Source organism: Onychostruthus taczanowskii, unplaced genomic scaffold (assembly GCF_017590055.1).
Source record: "Onychostruthus taczanowskii isolate IOZ18803 unplaced genomic scaffold, ASM1759005v1 scaffold226, whole genome shotgun sequence".
Lineage (NCBI taxonomy): Eukaryota > Metazoa > Chordata > Aves > Passeriformes > Passeridae > Onychostruthus > Onychostruthus taczanowskii.
In genome coordinates, this window is record NW_024499529.1 from 225,944 (window position 1) to 248,919 (window position 22,976).

At 61.8% G+C, this 22,976-nt stretch overlaps 1 protein-coding gene across 13 annotated transcripts; it reads left to right on the forward strand.

Annotated features, from left to right (window-relative positions):
• Positions 1–403: 403 nt before the first annotated feature.
• Positions 404–22,686, forward strand: PIK3R6 (phosphoinositide-3-kinase regulatory subunit 6). Of its 13 annotated transcripts, XM_041405209.1 has the most exons (20): positions 3,542–3,679; positions 6,971–7,066; positions 8,845–8,928; positions 10,167–10,258; positions 10,457–10,525; positions 10,972–11,104; positions 11,992–12,061; positions 12,397–12,580; positions 13,251–13,398; positions 13,681–13,767; positions 14,284–14,728; positions 15,494–15,578; positions 16,299–16,415; positions 16,949–17,059; positions 18,854–18,944; positions 19,557–19,627; positions 20,023–20,113; positions 20,508–20,578; positions 21,023–21,135; positions 21,745–22,031. In XM_041405209.1, exons 2-20 carry the CDS (start codon positions 7,054–7,056, stop codon positions 21,899–21,901), a joined length of 2,232 nt encoding a protein of 743 aa, XP_041261143.1. In that variant the 5' UTR covers positions 3,542–3,679; positions 6,971–7,053; the 3' UTR covers positions 21,902–22,031. The 13 variants fall into 13 exon arrangements, 10 of the variants coding, with proteins under 10 accessions (XP_041261146.1, XP_041261150.1, XP_041261143.1 ...); XM_041405212.1 differs by lacking the exons at positions 3,542–3,679; positions 20,508–20,578 and adding an exon at positions 404–711 and having other exon boundaries at positions 21,745–22,686; XM_041405216.1 differs by lacking the exons at positions 3,542–3,679; positions 20,508–20,578 and adding an exon at positions 3,125–3,302 and having other exon boundaries at positions 21,745–22,686.
• The last annotated feature ends 290 nt before the right edge of the window (positions 22,687–22,976 follow it).

Below are 22,976 nucleotides of genomic sequence, written 5' to 3' on the forward strand. Positions count from 1 at the left end.
GGGCAGTCAGACTGCCCCGGGAACGCATCCCAGAGGGAACATCCTGCCCGGGCTGCGTCCCGAGCTGGCAGCGGGCAGGAGCTGCCTCAGGCTCTGAGCAAAAGCAGATGTGGGAGATGCTGCGGGCGGGAGGCTCTGCCAGGGGCACAAACACCGTGCCTGGAACGGGCCGCTGGAAAAGTGTCCTTGGAGGGACTCCTGGTGTCCCGGGGCGACGCTGTTTGTTGGGAGGTGCGAGCATCCAGGCTCCCTGCCTCCCTGGGCGGCAGCAGCGCCGGGACTGTCCCTGTCTGGGACGGCTGGCAGCACAGCAGGGGCCGTGCCAGGGCCGGGGCCGGTGCCAGGGGCGGTGCCAGGCTCACACACTCATCCCCGGGCAGCCCGACCTGCTGGGAGGGGACCGCACCCAGGGCAGGGCTGAGCCTCGTCCCCTGCTCCCGCCCGTCCGGGGACCGCCGGGGGACCGAGGGGCGCACGGGGACAGCTCTGTCACCGCGGCACTTCTCCGAGAAAGAGGAAGCTGTCTCGAAATAACTCGGCGCTTCCCCTTGTGCCCCGCACGCTTTGAAGCGGCTGCCGAGCCCGGGAGCCGCCGGGGCTCCGCTGCCACCCGCGCCCCTGCCCGATGTCCCCTGCGGGTCCCTGCTGTCCTGGCCGGGCCCTCGGAGGGGGCTGCGGCTCCCTGGGCCCCCCGAGCCCGGCCTGAGGAAGGTAAGAGCCCCCGAGGGCGCGGTGCCCCGGCTCCTGGCGTGGGGAATGCTGCGGCTCAGCCTCCGCCGTGCCCCCGCTGCTCTCGGGGCTGCTCTGGCACTGCCGAGGGCTTTGTCTGGGGACTGGCACCGAGCGCTGGATGCCAGGGCTGCAAGCACCTGGAAGGCATGGCCGGGGGCAGAGCCATTCCTTTTGTCGGGAAGAACGAGGGGAGGGAGCCGCGGTGTGCGGGAGATCGGGAATGCGCTGCTGAGAGAGCAGGAGTGCCAGCTCCCGTGCCAGCCGCCGGGGTCCTGCAGGGTCTGTGCCGGGTGTGACTGAGGGGCAGGGAGTGCTGCAGGGTCTGTGCCCGGTGTGACTGAGGGGCAGGGAGTGCTGCAGGGTCTGTGCCAGGTGTGACTGAGGGGCAGGGGTTCTGCAGGGTCTGTGCCGGGTGTGACTGAGGGGCAGGGAGTGCTGCAGGGTCTGTGCCCGGTGTGACTGAGGGGCAGGGAGCTGCGGTTCTTCAGGCCAGACTGGAGTTTTGGGGAGCTCACTGAAAGCAGAGGGGGCTCTTGGTGCCTGTGCCCTGTAATTAAATCCCCTTTTTGACCTCGTTGTCCTGGTGCAACCCTAAACCCTCATCCCTTCCTGGCTAAGGGCTTCTCTGTGCCCTCCCTGCCCACAGCTGTCACATCCCTGTGTCCCCACGGTGCCAAGAGAGCACCCCCAGCAAGGCACACAGGGCTGGGTGCCACGCACAGCGTGCTGTGGTCACTCTGTCACCCTCCTGCTGTCACCCCCAGGCGGTTCCTCTGTGCCCTCCCCGGGTCACCTCCGCTGTGGCCGCCTGAGGGCAGCTGCCAGCAGAGGCTGGGCAATGGAGAGGACAGTGCTGTGACCCTGCACTGGGACATTGCACAGAGATTTGTGTGACAGGCAGGGCTGTCCCAGTGACCGTGCTGGTGACAGTCCTGCCCAGGGAATGGCTCTGGAGGGAGGCGGGGAGAAGCTGTGCCAGCCCACAGCCCCTCCCAGCCCGGGAAAGCAGCCTGGCCCCTCCCGGGTGGGCCACATTTGGAAGTCTGAGCTCTCCCTGCTTTCATTCCCCCTCAGGTGGACAGTGCTTGCCTGGGCTGTTTGTGAGCACAGTCTGGCAGTGGATTTCAACTCACACCTATTTTTTCCCTGTGATTGTTTTTCCAAAGTCGACTCCAGGGATGGAAAGATGCTAAATCTAAAAAGCTGCTGTTTCCGGAAAACCCTTTCCTTTCCTTAGGAAGAATGAAATGTGACGTTGGCAAGGAAGTCTCCAAACAGTCACTGGTGTCCAGGAAGCTGCTGGACTTCCACAGCTCCAGCAAAGGCCTGGGGGCTCGAGCAGAGCTGTGCCTGATGAGCACTCACTGCAGGGCCAGCGAAGGTGTTTCATTCCTCAGCTGGCCCCAGGAGCCGTCTGTGCCAGGACCCCCCTGGCAGGGCTGTGCCTTCCCCAGCAGCCAGCAGGCAAATGGAGCCTCAAGGAGATGCTGGAAAGCAGAGTCTGGGCTCGTGATTCCCTTCCTTGGCAGTGAGAGCACGAGGGAGAGCATCTGCTTTCATCTCAGAGCTGCCTGGAACCAGAGCCCTGCCAGGGCTGCAGTTAAATCTGGCACTGAGAGCAGGAGGGGGCTCAGGCTGGGCCCCAGCACGCGTGGCACTGCCAGCTCTCCTGCAGGTCTGCCCACTCCAGCAGCGTGCCCAAAGGGGCCAGGAAGGTGGCAGGGCATCTTTCTGTGGGCTTCGAGTCTCGTAGCCGAAGTTTTGCCTGGCTTTTGTTTGAACAGAGAGCCCTGGGAGCAGCTGATGGAAGGGAGGGGAGCAGCCCTGCCCTGGCTGTTTATCCTTGCCCAGGGTCCTCAGGGGAGCCCGGAGCTGCTGCTGCCTGCACAGCCCGGAGGGTTGGAGGAGGGAGAGCTGCCTTTGCCCTGCTTTCCTACCTGGCTGTGCAGCTGGGCTGGAGCTCGGGATCCCGGCCGGAAGCAGAGCATGCTGCACAGACAGACTTTGAGAGGAGGGGACAAACAGACACAGCCTCTGCCTCTGCTGGGGTCCCCTGCAGCTCCGGGGCTGAGGCTGTGAGGGATGAGGGATGTGAGGGGTTAAGGGGTAGGGGTGTAGGGGATGAAGGGATCAGGGATGCTGCTGGAGCCGTTTCCCAGCGTTGGGATCTGCCAGCTGCAGTTCGGGGCAGCCCAGAGGATGCAATGCCAGATCCCCAGCGCGGCTTGTGGAGCACGGCCCTTCAGCTGCCACATCCCCCTCCCGCCCATCCCACCCCATCCCACCCCACCCCTCCCGTCCCTCCCACCCCACCGCCGTGCTCCAGCCGTGCCGGCTCCCGGAGGAAGCCGGGGCGGGCGGCGCCGGGGCCGTGCCAGGCTCCGCTGCTCTCAGAGCCAGCCTCGCCCGCAGGAACCGCGGGGGAGGCGGCACAGGGGGCGGACTGGGGCTGTCCCAGGCCACTCGCCACGCCGTGACGACACTGAGCCCATGCGGGTCCCCTCGGGCTGAGCGCTGCCCGCGGCTCCCGCAGGACGCTCCGGCGCTGGACCCCGCTCCCGCTGCCCATGGTACCCGTGCGATCCCCCCTTGGGGCCAGGGGGTGCGGAGCGCTGGGGAGGGCTCAGGTGGGCTGGGAGGGGGCACAGCCCCTCGCCGTGCCCGTGAGAGGCGCGGCTTTCTCTGTGTCTGCGCTGGGGCTGACAAACAGCGCCGGGGAAAAGCTGAGCCGTGCCGGGAAAAAAAAGCTCAGCCGTGCCCGGGCGGTGAGTTTGTAACCAAACACGGGCTGCAGGAGGCGTGGGGAGGTGGCTTCGGAGCGGATAAATATAACTGCGGGAGCGAGGGGATGTGCTCCGCGTCCCGCCGGGGCCGCGCTGGCCCTGGGCAGGCGGGGAGGGGGACACAGGGACATCGCCCAGGCTGGCTGTGGCCAGCCCAGCTCCAGGTATTGCATTCGGGGTGCAGGCAGGGTGTGCCGGGAGCAGAGAGAGGATCCTGGACGTGCTGGAGCCTCCCAAGGGAGCCTCGTTACTGGCAGCCCGGCTCCCAGCACCCAAGGGTTTGGGCTGGGCTGTCTTTAGTGGCTTCAGCTATTTCTGCCTCGCTGCAGCTATTTCTGTGCCTCTCGTGTTTCACCTGGTCGGGGGTGGTTGGGGTTTAGTGATTTCCGAGTGCTGAGAGCCTGTGAGACAGAGCAGGAGGCCTTTGGGGAGCCAGCCCCTCATTTCCAGGGGACAGCCTGAGTCACCACGGTGGGGCTGAAGTGACTCCCCCGCAGGGACACGTCCCCACCCCTCAATGGATTTGCAGTCTGACCCCAAGGGCTGAGCTCCAACCCCTGCCCCGGGGCGAAGGGGGAGAAGCCCCTTTGTGGGGACGGGGCTGTGCTTCCTGCAGGGATGAGCCCTTCTCCCACCGAGGGCAGGTGAACCGGGATCCTCCTCCGTGGAGGACAAGGAGCAGCCCAGCCTGGGCTCCGTGTGACCCCACGGGGACAGTGACCTGCCGGCTGTCCCTGCTGCTGCCCAGCGCCCTCCAGACACACCCAAAGGCCACCAGGGTGATGTTTGATCTGCTGGAACCCACCTGGTGACAATGTTTTTGGTGCCCGTGATCAGCCCTCAGAGAAGGGAGAGGGAGAGGGGCTGGTGTCCCCAGCACTCGGGATGGTGTCCCCAGCACTCAGGGTGGCATTCGCAGCATTTAGGTTGCTGTCCCCAGTGTTCCCCCCTGCCTGTAAGGATTAGGGAAGGGACAACCCTGGAGGAGGTGACAATTTCCTTGTGCACACCTGGGCCCCAGCAAATGGGATCCCTGCTTAGGAGGAAGGAGCCTCAGTGGGATGAGCGGGGGGAGGATGGAGAGGTGAGGGAGGCAGAGGATGGAGGATCCCAAAATGGGACAGAGCTTCGCCTGGGATTAGCTGGGCTGAGGTAGACCACTGGTACAAACTGCTCTGACCCTGGGCCCCCAGGCTGCTGCCCTGCAGAGGAGGGCTGAGGAGGGTTTGTGGGGTGCTCAGCCAGGTCCTGCTCAGGCTGTGTCCAGCACCTGCAGTTTGGAACAGGAGGGTTCCCTTTAACCCTGCAATTCCCTTTAACCTGTGAATTTATCTGCCAGGGTCAGGGTGAGCTGCACTTTCAGTGCCAAGTCCTGCATTTTTAAGAATAGAGCCAGGTTCTCCCCAAAACTGCCCCAAACTCTTGAGGAAGGTGGCTGTGGGGTCATTTGGGATTTTTGTCCTATGACTTTCAGAATTATTGAAAGCTGAAGGGAGAATTGCGACTTCCCTTCTTGCCCTTCCTTTTTCATTTTTTTTTCCCTGCAAAAGGAATAAATCCAGCTGATGCCGTGGGTATTTTAAGAATTGCAGAGAGGAAGCGGAGATTTGCAGCTCTGCAAAGAAGTGGGATGAATGCAGAGAAGGCTCTGGTCTTGCTGAGCTGGCAGACAGCAAAACACCCAGCTTTGGGATGAGCTGTGCCTCGTGTCTGCTGCAGGGGAGGCAGGAGATCCAGGGGGACAGAGAGCACAGAACCCTCCTGGTGTGGATCAGGGAACCTTCCCAGCCTTCTGGGAGCAGGGAGGGGCTCCCAGGGAAAGGGGCTGAGTCCAGCAGGGGCTGGGACCAGTGCAGGGTCCAGAAACGGGGACAGCTCCCGTTCCTCGGGCCAGGGATCCTCTCGGGATCTGTGGCAGAGAGAGGGGCTGGCTGGAGGGGGGCTCTGGTGCCCAGAACCCTTCCTGAGGGCTGGCATCATCCCTGCCTGTCCTGCTGGGTCTGGGATGGGCACAGCAGGGCTGAGGGGCTGTGCCCTCACCCCCGGGGAGCACAGCAGGCAGAGAACACCCCAGGGAAAAGAGGCAAGTTCTGCTCCTTTGGGCTCCTGTGCTGCTCAGAAACATTCCCATGAAAAGGGGCAATTTCTGCTCCTTTGGGCTCCTGTGCTGCTCAGAAATGTTTCCAGGGAACCGGGGCAATTTCTGCTCATTTGGGTTCCTGTGTTGCTCAGAAACATTCCTAGGGAAAAGGGGCAATTTCTGCTCCTTTGGGCCCCTGTGCTGCTCAGAAACATTCCCATGAAAAGGGGCAATTTCTGCTCCTTTGGGTTCCCGTGCAGGTCCTGGCTGAGGGAGAAGCAGTGGCTGGAGCCTGGCAGGACCCTGCCCGACCCCCCTGTTCCTCAGAACCTGTTCCTGTGCGTGTCCTTTCATCCTCCTCTCCCACAACACCTGCCCGTCCCCCCTGGACAGCGTGACTGGCTCTGAGCCTGCTGGGGACCTGTTTTGTCTCTTTATGTTGGGTTTTCCCAGGGCCCCAAGCACTGCAGCTAGCAGCGCAGTGTGGGCTCAGCCTCAGCTGATCTTTGCTGCCAGGGAGCAAAAGGAGCCCTTTGGAGCAGCCAGGTGAGCCCAGCAGCAGAGTTTCTCGGGCGGGCCGGGCTCACGTTGTTCTTTGCTAAATTTGGCAGCTGTGGCAGGGCGGCAGCGCCCGCCCCCGCAGTGCCAGGAGGATGCGGATGTGGGGAGCCACCGACACCTTCAGCCGCATTCAGCTGCTGCTTCCTCCGGCAGCGGCCGGCAGGAGCCCGGGGCTGCCCGGGCGTCTCCCGAGCTCCGGGGAGCGCCGTGCTGGCCCAGCAGCAGTGCCAGCTCCGGGACTGGCAGTGCCAGCTCTGGGAGTGGCAGTGCCAGCTCTGGGATTGGCAGTGCCAGCTCTGGGATTGGCAGTGAGAGCTCTGGGGCTGGCAGTCCAGCTTCGGGATTGGCAGTGCCCCCCTCCGGGACTGGCAGTCCAGCTCTGGGAGTGGCAGTGCCAGCTCGGGGAATGGCAGTGCCAGCTCTGGGAGTGGCAGTGCCAGCTCCGGGATTGGCAGTGCCAGCTCTGGGATTGGCAGTGCTAGCTCTGGGATTGGCAGTGCCAGCTCTGGGATTGGCAGAGCTAGCTTCAGGACTGGCAGTCCAGCTCTGGGAGTGGCAGTGCCAGTTCCGGGACTGGCAGTGCCAGCTCTGGGAGTGGCAGTGCCAGCTCTGGGACTGGCAGTGCCAGCGGTTCCGAGCTGGGGTTTCTGCCCCAAACACCGCGGGTGCTCCCCCTGGGGCTCTGTCCCTGCCCCACGGGGTCCCAGGGGGTCCCAGGGGGTCGCAGGGGGTCGCGGTGCCTTTGTGCTGCCTCGGGCTGATCCCGAGCCTGTTCCCAGCCCGGCGGAGCCCAGCGTGTTCCCGTTTTCCGCAGGCACCGTCCCCGCTGCCAGGCCATGCCCCAGCGCCGTGAGCAGCCCTGCGCCGGTGCCCCACGAGCTGCAGCCCAGCCCGGCCATGGAGAGCTCAGGTGGGTGATGCTGAGCCCGGAGCCGCCGAGGGGGAGCCGGGAATTACCCCTCACCCACCCCTCACACCCCCTTTTCTCTCTTCAGGCACCTGGGTGCTTCCCAGGGTGTTCAGGTGCTGCTGGAAGAGGGAAGGGAGGCACAGAGCAGTGCAGGGGCAGCCAAAAGCTTGGCTGAGTGTGGGGCACTCACAGCTGACAAAGCATTTGAGTTGTAAAGTAGTTCATTTTACAGTAGTATATTTTATTTATTTTTTTTTTGTTTTATAGTCATATTTTTATTTTATAGTAGTATATTTTTATTTCATAGTAGTATATTTTATTATTGTTTTTATTCTTATTTTATAGTAGTATATTTTATTATTTATTATTTTTTTATTTCATAGTATTGTATTTTATTATTGTTTTTATTTTTATTTTACAGTAGTATATTTGATTGTTATTAATTTTTTATTTTATAGTAGTATATTTCATTGTTGTTATTATTATAATTGTGTGTATTTCGGTCCATTTTCCCCCATGTTTCATTTTCACACTGTTTCAGAGGTGCTGTTGATCTCCCAGGGTCAGGATGTCAATGCTGAAAGGTTTTATTCCATTTCCAAGCCACTGCTCTTTGTTGCTGGGTTTATTTTTTGCTGCTTTTAGATCAAAGTGCCTCTTGTTTGTGCTGGGTCAAGCCTTTGCTCTGCCCCCCGTGAGAGACCCTCAGTGCTGGGGCTGCTTTGATGAGGAGCAGAGGCCAGGACTGATAGCAGAGCTCAGGAAAAGCCTCCCCTGGCGGTTACAAACACACAGGAAAAGAGCAGGACTTTTCAAACAGCCCTTTATGGCACAATTCCCACGTGCCAAACCAATAAACAGGAGAGGGACATCGGGGAGCTTCCCAAAACCCCTGAGACGAAACCGGGGGGTGAGGAAGGAGAAGCTGCCGAGACATTTCTGCAAATGGCACTTGCAAAACGAGGCAAGCCCAGTCTCCTTCGGATGTTTTTGTGTTGTGGCAGAGGTGCAGCTCCCTGTGCACACCCACATCCCTCAGCAGGGCAGAACTGGCGGCCCTGAGCCTGGGGCTCTTCCCTAGCACAGCTCCAAAACCATTCCCAGCGTGCTGGAAAGGAGCAGTGCCTGATCCAAATGGGCATTTCTGAACAGTTCACACTTATCTTTGGGGCAAAAGTGAGACTTTAGCCAAATGTTTAGATTTCTTTGCTTGGAGAGATGGCTGAGGGATCCTTCACACATTTGGGGTATCAAGTTTAGCAGCAGCCAGCCTAGCTGGGAAGCTTGCTCACAAAAAGCGAGGAAAAAGTCAGTTATTTCATTAAACCACACGTACGAGGCAATTATATCCTCTTTAAGGTGACACAATGGAGAGAAAGTTCAGCTTTTTGTCCTCTGCAAATCTGTAAAAACGAGCATGCTGCCATGAGAAGCTCTGGAAGGCAGGGAGTGAGACAGGCTGGAGCCACCAGCTTCAGGCAGGGCAGACCCTCCCAGGCTGGGTGGCACTTCTGGGGTTCTGTGGCACTCTCTGTCACTCTGTGTCACTCCTGTGTGGTTTCCACTGCTGTTCTGAGGGTTCTGGGGGCTCTGATGCCGTGGGGAGGGCTCTGTCCGGGCTGTCCCCTCAGGGTGCTGGCCCTGCTCAGGTGCCATGGGGAGGGCTCTGTCCCGGCTGTCCCCTCAGGGTTCTGGCCCTGCTCAGGTGCCATGGGGAGGGCTCTGTCCCGGCTGTCCCCCGGCTGCTGGCCTGGCTCAGGTGCCGCTGTCCCTTGCAGAGCTGGAGTCGGACATCCTGCGGCGGGTGCGGGCGCTGCTGCGGGAGCTGGACGGGCACCACCCCTCCTGCCAGAGCGACCGAGGTGAGGGACGGCCACTGCGGGCACCGCCTGTCCCAACCCCCGGGGGACATGAGGGCTCCGCTCACCCGCCCTTGCCGACCCTCTCCGGGAGGGGCCAAACCCTTCATCAGCTGCATCCGTGCCCCAGCAGCGTGTCACCCCGTGTCACCCTGTGTTACCCTGTGTGACACCCCCAGCACAGCCCCAGCAGCGCCTGTCACCCTGTGTCACCCTGTGTTACCCTGTGTGACACCGACCCCTGCACAGCCCCAGCAGTGTGTCACCCCGTGTCACCCTGTGTTACCCTGTGTGACACCCCCTGCACAGCCCCAGCAGCGTCTGTCACCCCGTGTCACCCTGGGGACACCCCCTGCACAGCCCCAGCAGCACCTGTCACCCCGTGTCACCCTGTGTTACCCTGTGTGACACCGACCCCTGCACAGCCCCAGCAGTGTGTCACCCTGTGTCATCCTGTGTGACACCGACCCCTGCACAGGCCCAGCAGTGTCTGTCACGCTGTGTCACCCCATGTCACCCTGGGGACACCCCCTGCACAGCCCCAGCAGCCCCTGTCACCCTGTGTCACCCTGTGTGACACTGACCCCTGCCCAGCCCGTGTCACCCTGTGTGACTGTCACCCCTCCTGCCCGTGTCACCCTGCCAGCCCCTCACTGTCCCTGGCTCCTGTGCTGGGCTGGGACACACTCGCAGAGCCCCCAGGGGTGACCCCGGCCCTGCCCAGCTCGGCCCTGGGCACTCAGGAGGTTCCTCTGTGCTCTGGCTCTGGAGGATGGAACTCTTCCAGCCTGGGGAGCCCCAATGAACGTTGGAAAGTTGATTTTACTCAGAGCACACAGGATGCTTTACAGCTAATTAAATTTGGGGTTGCTGCAATGAGCCATGGCACCTCAGGGCTCAGAGGTTTCTATCCCTGCTCTGGGGTCCTGGCACCAGCAGGACCCCAAATCCCATGGGACAGGTGGGGAAAGCAGCTGGGCACAAACAGGGCAAGGAACCAAACTCCACATCCTCCTTTTCCCCTAGGATCTCCAGGAGCCACTGCCAAGGAATTCCCAAAATCAAACCCAGCACAGCCGTGCTGTGTCCAGGGCCAGGCAGGGGCACAGGGTCACAGCGGGGAGCAGAGGGCACTGCAGCTGGCTCAGCCCTCAGGGAGGTCCCAGCGTGTCCCAGGGGGTCTCTGCACTGCAGGGCCCAGCCCCCTGGTGGCCCTGACCTCCTCTGGTGTCCCTCCTCAGGAATGCTGCGGTGGACCCTGCACAAGAGAATCGACCAGAACCCCAGAACCAGCTGTGTCCTGGTCAGGATCCTGGTGAAGGAGCTGGAGAGGGTGAGTGTCACCCCAGGGAGGGGACAGTGCCACCACAGAGAGGGGAGAATGCCACCCCAGGGAGGGGACTGCCACCCCAGGGAGGGGACAGTGCCACCCCAGAGTACCTGGCCCACCCTGGGGGCTCTGGGGCTGCTCCTGCCCAGCCCAGTGTCCTGCCAGGACCTGACTGTGCCCTCCCTGCCTCTGCCCCCGCAGGCAGAGCGAGGGGACCTCCGGCACTACATCATCCCCCTGCTGCACACGCTGATGTACACCTTGATCCAGGTGAGCCGGGCCTCGGGATGGGAGCCTGCACCTGGGCACACCAGCCTGGGGCAGCATCCAGGGACAGCAGGGCCACGGGAGAGGCCACCTGAAGCCCCTCAGAACCCAGAGCAGCCACTCAGAGCCAGCAGAGCCCTGGGACAGCCCTGGGCGGGCTCAGCTGTGCACGTCCCATGTCCCTGTGGCACACACAGTGCCGGGTCCTGCCGCCCGAGCCCTTTGCTAGTGAGTGCAGGAAGCCACAACCTGGCAAAACTAATGTGTGCCCAAGCTGCAGTGGGTATGGCTGGAGGCTCCCAAACCACTGCAGGGCCTGATTCTGCCCCACGGTTTGCATTTCAATCCATAGTGAATTCGGTGCAGTGAGTTTGGTGCCCTCCCAGCCCGGGGGCTGTGTTGGGGCAGGTTTAGAGGTCACTGCCTGTCACCTCCCTGTCCCCCTGCAGGCTCCCTGCATCCCTGACGAGCTCTGTGCCAGGGTTTATGACTTCTGCAAGAGGATGCTGACCCTGCCCAAGCCCTTCTGCACCATTGGGCTGGACTATGCCAGCAGGCTGCAGGTGGAGAGGACAGCCCCAGGTAAGGGAAAAGGAAAGCAGCTCTAAAGCAGCCCCGTGGGCACTGGGCTGTCAGTGGGGCTGCAGGGAACAGCCCCGTGCAGGAAGCAAGCCCAAGGACACCTGGTTTATTTTTTCTCCGTGTTCTTTTTCTCTGTTCTCACTGAAGTTCCTCCAGTTCAATTTTGCTTTAATAGGAGCCTTTCAAAGAGTCCTCTAGAGCAGAGCAAGGTGCAGACACCCTGTGATGGGGAGGAGAAGCAGGAGAAACCTGCTGGGGAATTTTGGTGCCATTCTGGGGAGCCTCAGCCCACCCCCAGCAGCCCCAGCACTCGTCCCCAGCGCTGCTTTGGCTGCAGCTCCAAGGGACACCTTCTGTCCCCTGAGCTCAGGAATGGCTCAGAGGACAGAAATGGCTCAGAGTGCAGAGAGGGGATCTCCAGCAGGGCTCCCCTCGGGCAGCACAGGAGCCACAGGGGGATTGTCCCTGAGCCAGGATGGACCCTCAGCCCTGGGCAGGGGCAGGGGCAGGAGCAGGGGCAGTGCCTCTCTCCTGATCCAGAGCCCCTGGTGCTCCTCAGATGTCCCCAAACACCGTCCCCATGCGGCCCTGGGGACAGAGCTCTTCCTGCTGCCTCCAGCTCCGCTCCCAAGCTCATAATGCCCTAAACAAAGGAAGGGAAACACAGGAAATCATCCCGGAATAGACGGGGGTTTCTTTTTCTGGAGCCTGGCCTATCTTTGTCCTTGGCTGTTTTTAGCTCTGGCCCAGTTCGTGGCTGTTTAAGCTGAGCTCAGCGGGTGTTCCCCGGCTTGGCAGAGCCTCCTGAGCCTGCAGAGCTGGGAGCAGCCCGGGCTGCCCCGAGGGCTGCGCTGCCGCTGCTCCAGCCGCTGTTTGTGCCCTGGCAGGGACCCTGTACCAGAGGATGGTCATCTCCGAGCAGAGCCTGCGCAGCGCCCCCTTCCCCTACCAGGAGAGGTGAGCTGCCCCTCGGAGGGGCCGTGCTTTCATTTCCCACTCTCTGGGAAACCTGTCCTGTCCCAGCAGCCTTGGCTGGAGCACACAGCCTGGGCCTGACCCTCGTGGCTGTGGGGAACACCCCTCACTGGGACTGAGGTGTGGGGAGGGCACATTCTGCTGTGTCCCGAATTGTTCTGGAAGGCAGGGAGCTGCCCTCGGGGGGGGAGACAGGGTGGAGAAGGGGAATATCAACAGCAACAGTGGAAAAAGTGAGAGGGGAGCTGCCCCTGCCAGCCCTGGGGTCGCTGATGTGAGTCTGCACCTCCTCCTTTCCCCACCCTGCTGCTCGCCAGGATTTTCATCTTTGCTGACCCCGAGCTGCTGCCCGAAGCCATCTGCAAGGCGCTGGCCACCGACACCGAGGCGGCCCAGGTGTCCCAGAGCCCGCGGGGCTGCATGAGCTGCGTGGTCACCCACGCCCTGCAGGCGGCCCTGGGTGACACCTGCGACACCCACGGCCTCAGGGCCCGACTCCAGGTACGGCAGCAGCTCCTCCGGGGCTGTCCCTGGTCCTGCCCTGGCTGGACACCCCGGAGAAGCAAAAGGCAAGGGGAGAAACCCCCCAGCTTCCCAGCGCTGGTCTGCAGCCCCAGGGCTGGGCTGGGGCTGAGCTCAGACAGCCTTTGAATGGGAAGGAGAGGCTGCAGCAGAGCACAGGTGGAACCTTCAGTCTGAGTGTTGGTTTTGCCCAGCAAAGCCGAGACAGAGCCTCTGTCAGCTCCTCTGGAGCCCCTGGGCACTGCAGGAACCTCTCAGGAGAAAGGTTTCAGTCAGTTTTCTCCAAACCCTCCTGGAAGGAGCTGTGGGGCCACAGTGACACAAATGTCTGCCTCAGAAACCTTGCAGGGACTCTCGGCAATTTCCGCTCCAAGGTCACTTCGTGTGCCTGCTGTCCCCATGTCCCAGAGTCACCCCAAGTGCCAGCACCGCTGGGGATGCCCCAGGGACACGGTGCCCCCCAGCTGCAAAGCTGCCACAGAAGGAGCTGTAAGCAGCCAGCCCAGCCAGCGTCTCTGCTGGGGACAGGAGGGCCTTCGTGTCCCCCAGGAAGCAATTTCTGCAGGACTCACTTGCTCCCCCTGCCCCTCCCGCTGCCCTGGCGTGGATCATCCCTGTTTCCAGGTGCTGACGGCCGCTGTCCCAACAGGCCTTGTCCCCGGGGGACGTGGAGCACTGGTTCCAGCAGGTGGTGGCGGCCGTGGAGGGCGCGGGCAGCGAGGGCGGCTGGGACCGGGGCCAGCACACGGCGCGGCTGGAGAGAATCTACCACGGCCTCCTGGGCTCCGTGCCCGCAGGTGAGCCCAGCAGGCATTCCCACGGGGACAGGGAGCCCTCGTGTGCCTGCTGTGTCCCTGCCGTCACTCCTGCCCGTGCCTCAGTTTCCCCCTTTCATTTCTCCCTCCCACCAGAAGTTAGACTGTGGTGATGGCTGGGTTTGTGAGAGCAGAGGCCTGACAGCCTCACGTCTGGCCAGGAGCTGTGGGCTGGGAGAGCCCCAGGGCTGCCCCAGCCAGCGTTCAGCACTGGGGCTCGTGCTCCTGTGTGGGGAAATGCTCCAAGCATCCCTGTTTTCCCAGGGAATGCTCCCCAGGAAGGGCTGCAGGGGACCCCTCTGCCCAACCCCAACATCAGCTTCCACCTGTGGACAGAAGATGAGCAGCTCTGTGAGTGCCCCCCGGGGCTGCGGGTGTGGGTGGGGTCTGAGCCTGGGGCTCCTGTCCCAAAGGGGTCACTTAGCCCTGAGCTTTGGGCAGGGAGTTTGGGCACCACTGTCCCAAGGCCAGGCTTGGGAGATCGGTGCTGACTGCCCCAGGCCTCCTCCCTGGGTGTGGAGGGGGAAGGAGCTGGGGCTGCAGCAGGATGTGCCCAGGGTGGGTGCTCCAGGACCCCGGCAGTGTCTGGGGCCTCGCTGGATGGAGCTCTGAGCAGCCTGCTCTGGTGGAAGGTGTCCCTGCCATGGCAGGGCATGGGAACAAGGTGATCCTCAAGGTCCCCCCCGAACCACTCTGGGTTCTGGGGCTGGAGCAGCACCGAGCTCTCCCAGTGGGCAGCGGGGCTGAGGACTGGCTGCCCTCGGAGCTCTCAGCTCTGCGGGTTCCCTGCGGGGAGGGAAGCCGGGGCAGGACCGGGCTGAGCCCGGCTGTGCCCGCCTCTGCCGCTCAGGCGCTCGGTGCCCGCAGGGAAGGAGCTGGTGCTGTTCCTGCGCCCGCTGTCGCAGAGCTGCGAGCCCGAGTGCCTGGGGCAGGAGCTGGAGCCCATGGAGATGCCGGACGAGCTCCCGGGCTGCGGCTGCTGCGGCCGGAGCCGCTTCTCCGTGCTGTCCACGGACAGCGGCATCGAGCGGGACCTGCCGGCGCAGGAGGAGCCGTGCGCGCCCTGCGCCGAGCGCTCCCGGCTCCACAGGAAGGGCGGCATCAAGAAAAAGCCGTCCCCGCTGGACAGCGTGGCCTTCCTGCAGGCTGGCAGCGCTGTGCCCGGCGGGAAGCCCCCCGGGAAGCTGCCCAGGAGGGCAGGGATGCCCCCCGAGCCCGCGGCCCCGCTGCAGAGGCTGCACACCGCCCGCGTGGTGCTGCTGGGGGACGATCGCGTCCTGGGCCGCCTGGCACAAGCCTTCCACTCCCTCAGGTACCTGCGGCCACCCGGGCTCGGGGGGACGGCGGCACAGCGGCTGCTTTGCCCTGCAGGCTGTTGGAGCAGCCGGGGGGGCTGGGGGAGGGCTGGGGCTCAGCGGGGCCCGGGGTGGGCTCGGATCCCGGTGTCCGGCTCCCGAGCGCTCCCGACTGTCACCGGCGGCTCTCGCGGCCCCAGTGATGCTCACAGCCAGTCCTCCCCTCTATCCGGGGGTCTCATGGCTCCAGTGCCGCACACAGCCAGTCCTCCCCTCTATCCGGGGGTCTCATGGCTCCAGTGCCGCACACAGCCAGTCCTCCCCTCTATCCGGGGGTCTCATGGCCCCAGTGATGCGCACAGCCAGTCCTCCCCTCCGTCCGGGGGTCTCATGGCTCCAGTGCCGCACACAGCCAGTCCTCCCCTCTGTCCGGGGCTCGGTTAAACGAACAACAAACGCGGCAAGGTGTTTTCCTGTGCCAAAGGGAAAAATCCTGCAGAGAAGCTGTTTCCCAGCTGGCTGTCCCCAGCTGCTTCCCCCGGCTGGGGTGGGTGACAGTGTGGGCAGCCTGTGAGCAGAGCTGGGTGCGCAGGGACACCAGACCCTGACAAAAACCTCTCCGAGGCTCCCCATCACCTCCCCTTGCTTGATTTGGGAGCTCAGGGGGCAGGAGGCAGCGAAGGGGGCCCGTGGCAGAGCAGCCGCGGTGCCCTGGCACTGCCAGCCGTGCCCAGGAGCCGCCCTCTGCCCCTGCCCGCGGCACATCTCCCTTTGCATTCCAGGAAACGGGAAGCCCGGCGAGTGTTCCTGACGCCCAGGCTGGACCTGCAGTTCTACCACATCCCGGTGGTGCCCTCTGCTGCTGCCGTGAGTGCCGGGGGGTGGGAGGCTGGGGCAGAGCAGGATCAGGAATTCCTTGCCCTGACCCCAGAACAGGGAGGGTGGGAGCCAACACGGAGCTGCTGGGCTCAGTTTGGGGTCACAGCCCCTTCAGTTCTGCTGCCAGGCCTCAGCTGCAGAGGGATCTGTGAGGTTTAGCCGAGGACTGCTGCTTTCCCCACCTCCCAGATGCTGAGGGGAAGCAGCTGCTGCTCATGGAGGGCTTTGCCTCCTTGGCCAGGGCCCCGGGTTTAGGTCTTTGAGTCTCTTCTTGTGGTTTATGTCAGGCACATCCCTTCCCCTTGGACAGAGGTAAAGAAACAATTGCATTTAGGATATTTTAAGCTGGCCAAGAGCTGGCTGTGACCCCTGACAAAGAGGCTGTTAAAAAATCAGAATTCCTTATTTTCATTCCTCAGGGAAGTTTTGTGCTGGAGCACCTGCTAAGTGAGTTTGAGCAGGGAAAGGGAAGGGATGGGGGAATGTCACAGGTCTCTGTATCTTCTCATGGCTCCTGATACGGTGAGCCCCCCATTCCTGTTAGGCAGCAGGAAGCTTCCCAGGAGTGTGAGCCACGTCCCACAGGAGCTGGATTTAGGGCTGGAAGTGGCTGGGAGGGGTTCTCCAGGACCTTCTCCTCACGTTTGGCTCAACACAAGCCCAGGAAAAGCAAACACTCCCCAGGCTGTGAGCTGTGTTTCCCTGCAGGACCACGCTGGCCCCGAGGAGCTGTGCGAGGTGGCCGGGTACCTGGGCAGGGCTGACCCCTGGTACGAGAGCAACATCAACACCCTGTGCCACATGATCCCCAAGCTGGCCACCATGGTACGAGGAAACCTTCCCGTGTCCCAAAAACACCCGCAGCCCCTGAGGAGGGCTCTGTGCCCTGCAGGGCTCTCCATCCCCAGACAGATTTCATCTCCAAACCCTCCCCAGGCCCTGCAGGGCTCTCCATCCCCAGACATTTTCCAAACCCTCCCCAGGCCCTGCAGGGCTCTCCATCCCCAGACAGAAATTTCCCTTCCAAACCCTCCCCAGAGGTGCCCGTGTCTGACACTGCCCCAGCCCACAAAAGCCATTTGCTGTGATGGGTTTTTTTGACCAGAGGACAGGAAATGGCAGATTTCAAGAAAGAAAACTTTTGCTGAAATCCCCCCAGCTGTCATTTCCCGGCAGTTTGAGCCACCACTGCCAGCCCACACAGAAAGGGCTCGCAGGTGGGCACAGCTCCTGCTCCCTGTGAGTGGCGAGGCCAGAGGACAGCTTGTCCCCCACTCGGTGTCCAGGAAGGTGTGAGACCTTGTGGCAGGGTTTCTGAGAAGCGCCGGGGGCTGAGGCAGCCTGTGCTTTGCCCCCAGCCTTCGTCGCCAAGCAGGGCCCTGGTGACCGACCTGTTCCTCACCGATGTCATCGCCTACTACGCCCGCATGGGCACCCAGCCCGTCTGCTTCCAGCTGCACTCTGTCAAGGTGGGTGGCACAGCTGGCACAGCCCTGCAGGGGCTGGCAGAGCCGTGCAGAGCCAGCGGGCTCTGGGGCTCCCAGCAGATCCCAGCCTGGATCCCGTTCCCCCAGCCCATCCCTCCTGCAGCCCGTGACCCTGGAGCTCAGCTCAGCTGGAGCCAATGCCCCTGGCAGGGACATGTGGGGATCTCAGCTCAGCAAAGGGAGCCTTGAAATCCCCCACAGGGTCACGGGTGTCCTGCTCAGCAGCCTGTACCTCCCCTGCTCCAGGTGCTGGGAGCGAGCAGGGCTCTGCTGAGCAGCTTGGCCAACACCTCCCTGTACCTGCAGGGCTTTGCAGGGCTTCCTGCAGCACCATTTGATTTATTTCCTGCCAGCTTTGCTCTGAGGTGGTATCAGAGCGAGGCCTGGCATTTGGTAGGAGAGCAAAGGAGGGCTAAATTCGGGCATACAACATTAACCCTTCCCTCCCTGCTCCTCTGGCAGCTCTGGCAGCCCCTCCAAAGATCAGGCACATGAACAGAGCTCCTTTTAATCTGCTCACAGCCACTGTGGCACCTATTGCAGCTCAGGAGGAGCCCCTGCACGAGGCTTGCAAAGAGCTTGGGTCATTCCTGGTGGAGCATCCCCAGGACTCTACTAATAACCAACAGCCTGCCAGTCCTTGGAGCACCTGGGCCTCGGGCTGTGCCTGGGCATTTGGAATTTCTGCAGAAATGTTCTCCACTCATTTGTGCTCAGAGGTGAAGGCCGGCAGTGGGGGTGTGGGAGGTTCAGGCAGGGCACAAGGAGTTTGAGACAGAGCCCCGAGCTGCTCTCCTGCCCTGCAGGGTGTGGGGCTCTGCTGCACCCTGCCCTGCTCTCCCTCCTGGGTGAGGACCCCCTGCTCCTGCCCGGCTGAGGGAGCTGCCCCAGTGTGAGCCCAGGCCCACAGGAGCTGGGCGTGGGGCCAGGCTGGGACAGGAGCTGCAGGACCTGCTCTGCACATCTTGGCCAAAACAGCCCCTTGAAAAGGAAACACTCCCCAGGGCTGCGGTGGGCTGGCCATTGAGGTTGGGTCAGAGAGAAACGGCGTCCCCTGAATGAAGCTCAGCAGCAGCTCAGCCTGGCCGGGGGAAGCGCTCACGGTGACGAGGGAGTGGCATCTCTGAGGGCACAGTGACATCCAGTGGTAGGGGACACTGCCTGTCCCGCGCTTCTGGCAAGGCCCACCACCCTCCTGGAGCTCAGGAAATGGAGCCAGGACAGCTCCCCCAGCCCGAGGGAGCCCTGAGCACCACGGGCAGCTCCCAGCTCCCCAAGGCTGCTCTGGAGAAGCTGTCCAGGCTACAAGCCCCATGTGACACCTCAGGGTGACAGAGATATCCTTAGGGGTGTTCCTGTCAGGGGTGTTCCTGTCAGGGATGTGTCTCAGGGATGCATCTCCCAGGGCTGTTCCTCTCAGGGCTGTTCCTCTCAGGGCTGTTCCTCTCACGGCTGTTCCTCTCAGGGGTGTTCCTCTCAGGGCTGTTCCTGTCAGGGATGTTTCTGTCAGGGGTGTTCCTGTCAGGGATGTGTCTCAGAGATGTGTCTCCCAGGGCTGTTCCTCTCAGGCTGTTCCTCTCAGGGCTGTTCCTCTCAGAGATGTGTCTCCCAGGGCTGTTCCTCTCAGGGCTGTTCCTCTCAGGGGTGTTCCTGTCAGGGATGTTCCTGTCAGGGGTGTTCCTGTCAGGGATGTGTCTCAGAGATGTGTCTCCCAGGGCTGTTCCTCTCAGAGATGTGTCTCCCAGGGCTGTTCCTCCAGGGCTGTTCCTCTTTCAGCTCCTGTTCCAGGACCCAGCACAGGACCCAGCTGAGGACGTGTTCCTGACGGAGCTGCTGACCCAGGTGCAGGACAGCCCGTCCCACAGAGGTGTGTGTGTCCCACCAGCCCCAGCCTGGACAGGGCTCTGCCACCCCCAGGTCCCACCCACGCCCCCCTCAGCCCGCACAGCTCCAAGCCATGGGCAATATTCCTTGTTCCTGGCCTCCAGCTCCCTCCTGGGCCCGGAGATCAGGCTGGTGCAGCCCCTGGTGGCCGCTGGCTCCTGGCTCAGACAGGGTTTGCAGTCTGTGCCTGTGCTTGGCTCCAGCACGCACCAGCTGGGCCTGAGCCCTGATTTAGTTGGGGAAAGAAGCTGGCCTTCACAGCCAGGTGTTTTTCCTGTAGAAATCCAGTTCCTCGAGCTGCCAGGGATGGAACAGGAGTGCCGGGAGGCTGTTCCAGCAGTGCCACCCAGCTCCTCTGTCGGTGCACTCTGGTGCCAGTCCAGTGGGTGTTTGTCACTGAGATTGGCACAGAGCCTGCAGTGAGTCTGTGCCACTGGCACAGAGCCTCAGCTCCCAGGAAAGGGACAGAAGGGACAGAGTGTGACAGAAGGCCATGATGGGACACCAGGGGGGCTCAGTCCAGGGGGGATCCCTCTGCTGAGCACAGACAGGTGGGAGGAGGGAGAGTCAACCCCACCTGGTTCTCTCCTGGCAGAGCTGAGCACAACCAAGAGGAAAAGCACCCTGGATGGGCCTGGCATGGACCTCACAGTGACCTACAGGAGGGTGAGTGGGGCTCCTGCACTCCAATCTCTGCTCCAGCAGGGCACAGATCTCCGAAAGGGGACTGACCCTCCCTCTGTCCTGTGGGATTGCTGTCCAGGCAAGGGCAGAGGGGCTGTGCTGAGCCTGTTAGCTGCCCTGTGCTTATGCCAAGCTGTGCCCAGCCCTCCCCAGGCCAGGGCACTGCCAAGGCACTGCCAGGACACTGCCAGGGCATTGCCAGGGCACTACTAGGGCACTGCCAGAGCAATGCCAGGGCACTACTAGGACACTGTCAGGGCACTGCCAGGGCATTGCCAGGGCAGTACTAGGACACTGCCGGAACATTGCCAGGGCTCTGCCAGGACATTGCCAGGACATTGCCAGGGCACTGCCAGGACACTGCCCCTTGCCCGCAGGTTGTGCTCAGTGACCGGCAGAAGGAGCTGGCCCTGTCCCTGCGCTCCACAGGCCTGCTGATGAAAGCCATCCCTGCTGAGGAGGCTGAAGGTGGGTTCTTCCTCCTTCCTGAGGTTTCTGGTGCTCAGTGCAGTGGATCTGGCCACAGTCCTTGGTGCCAGCTGTGTCTGGGCTCTGGGGGTGGAATCAGTGACAGGAATATTGGTGTCCCCATGGTCTGGTGGGGGTTTTGTCAGGAATGACGTGTCTGAGGCTCAGACAGGATTTCAGCATCTTCCCTCTGCTCCAGCCTTCCTCATTCCGCTGGCCCTTAGCACAGCCTCTGAGCTTTCCACCCAGGCACAATCCCACACAATTCCTGTGCCCTTGGAGCCTGCTGGAGTCCCATGTGTCCACAGTCAGTGACCCAAACGTGGGGCAGGGCCCCCGAGAGCTGAGTTGAGGCTGTGCCATGGCCCCAGACCAACCCTCTGCTTCTGTCCAGACCTGGGCTGCCTGACTGTGACCATCACCGAAATCATCAGGACCAGCAACTTGGCAGGACGCTCATTCTCAGTGAGTCCCCGTGGGATCCTCAGGGCCAAAATCCCTTCAACAGCAGGGAAAGGGGCAACCCCGGGGGGAGGAGAGGGCTTTGGGGCCACCCTGTGATTATTTCCCATGGAGAAGTCTGGATGTTTGAGCCAAAGCCCCAGACACCCTGGGTGTCATCCCTGCTGGTCACTCTCATCCCTGCTGGTCACTCCCATCCCTGCTGGTCAGTGCCATTCCTGCTGGTCACTCCCATCCCTGCTGGTCAGTGCCCTCCCTGCTGGTCAATCCCATCCCTGCTGGTCAGTGCCAGGTTCTGAATACAGAGAAAGGATTCTCTTTGTGCCACATCTGAGGTTTAAAAAAGAATACCAGAGAAATGCCATTTTCTGTCCCTGTCACACCCAGCACGCAGCCCAGGGCAGGGAGGGACAGCCTCAGCAGGCTCTCTCTCCTCTGCCCATCCAGGCTGTGGCAAACAGGTTCAAAACACGGAGTATCAAGGTCAGGAGCCCAGAGCAGAGACCCTTCACGGTGCAGCTGGACAAGGACAGCAGGAGAACCTACAGGGATGTGATCGGGTGAGAGCCCTGCGGTGCCAGCTCTGCACATCTGCCTGCATCCCCTCCTGTCCCTGGTCCTCACCCGTGACAAAACCCCTCGTTCCTTCTCCAGGGACAGCAGGGCACGCTGGGGCTCTCCTACATTTGTGTTTTCAGGAGAGGGTGTGAGGAATAAAATGATTCTTTACACAAGAGGTGCTGTTGAGGCAGGAGAAAAGCAGGCACCTCCAGGGGCAAGCAGAGCTCAGATCTCCCGAATGATGAATTGTACCAGGGTGCTGATGCTCTCTGCACTGCCTGCATCCCTCCCCCCGGGGTCTCCAGCAGGTGCAGGTGGGGGAGAGGACCCAGCCCTGTGGACATGGCGGGGTTAATGTGCCTGGGAGAGCTGCAGGGACATGGAATGTGCTGGTGGTTCAGGGTCCAGCCGACATAAACTGAATTCCTGAGTCACACTGAGCCAGGCTCAGGACCTCGGGTTTGCGTCAAACACTGACAGCTCATCTCTGCAGCCAAACCCAGCCGCAGAAAGCACAAATGCAGCTGCAGGTGGCCGTGGGAGAGCTGGGGTTTGCTCGGGGATCACATCGGAACATGCCACAGTAAATGTGTTCTGTGCTCTTCCAGCCTGGAGGTGTCTCCCTGCCTCGAGCCCAGCTACTGCCTGCAGAAGACGAGGACCACGAAATTCAGCCCTCAGGAAACAGAAGACGTGGGGCTTGTGAAATACCTGCCCAAGTCTCTGCTGCTGCCCATCAACACTTTTGCAGGAGTCATCCCCTGAAGGAGACGGGAGAAGGTGCTGTGAGTGATGACACGGGGTCAGCACAGAGGACACGGGGAAAGAAAACACACAAAAAGCCACCAGTGGTGACTTCACACGGCAACGGTGTGAAGAGCTGCCCCAGCAGAGGTGGATAGGCTCGGAGGGCACAGCCATGCCCTGCTGGTGACAGTGTGACAATGGCCCCATGCCCCCGCCAAGGGCACAGCCGTGCTGCAGGACTGAGCTTTCACCTTTTGCACAGGTCAGGGAAAAGCTTTGAGCTCTCCATTCGGGAAGAGTGAGGAAGATCCGTGCGAGGTGGTGCTGCCTGTCCTGGGGAGCCCAGGGCAGCTGGCAGCAGCAATATTTCTTTTGGAGATGTCTCACAGCCCAGAGGGGCCAGGTTTTCACCTCATTGTTGGTTCTCCCCTGTGCCAGACTGGGGCAGCAAACATTGTGTCCCTGGAGGAAGCTGAGGGGTGGCAGGACCTCTCGGGCACCTCAGGAAACCCCTGCACGAGCAGCTCTTGTTGTTGGCATCGTGTGGGCTCTAAGGGGTGACCCCTCTGCACCCCTCTGCCTCTCCAGGGCTTCCCCGTGGGGTTTGCACACACCAAGAAAAGGCTCAGAAAGCCAAAAGGCTTGGAGCTGGGCTGGGCTGTGGGCTGGTGTCCAGAGTTTGTTCTGTACAGCTGTAAATGTTGTAGATGGATGATAAATTATTTGTATAGGTGTCGTGGATGACTTGTACCGGAGGGTGCAATCCTTTCAGTGCCAATTGAAGGAAATTTAGACAAACCCAAGCCGAAGCTGCCACTTGGTGGTTGTTGTGTGTTTGCACGTGGCTGGGCTGCTCAGGAGCTCCACCTGAACGTGAGGTTCAGTTCTTCCCTGAACAGATTGTCCAGGGACCGTGTGGAGCGTCCCTCACTGGGGATATTCCACACCCGCCTGGACACAATCCCGTTCCATGTGGCTCCTGTCCGTGTTCCCCACGCCTCGGCGGGCCGGGATGAGGGTGAGCCCCGGGCTGGTGCCCTCCGAGCCCCCCGGCTTGTGCGGGGCCGTTGGAACGGGTGAGCGCTGCGGCCCC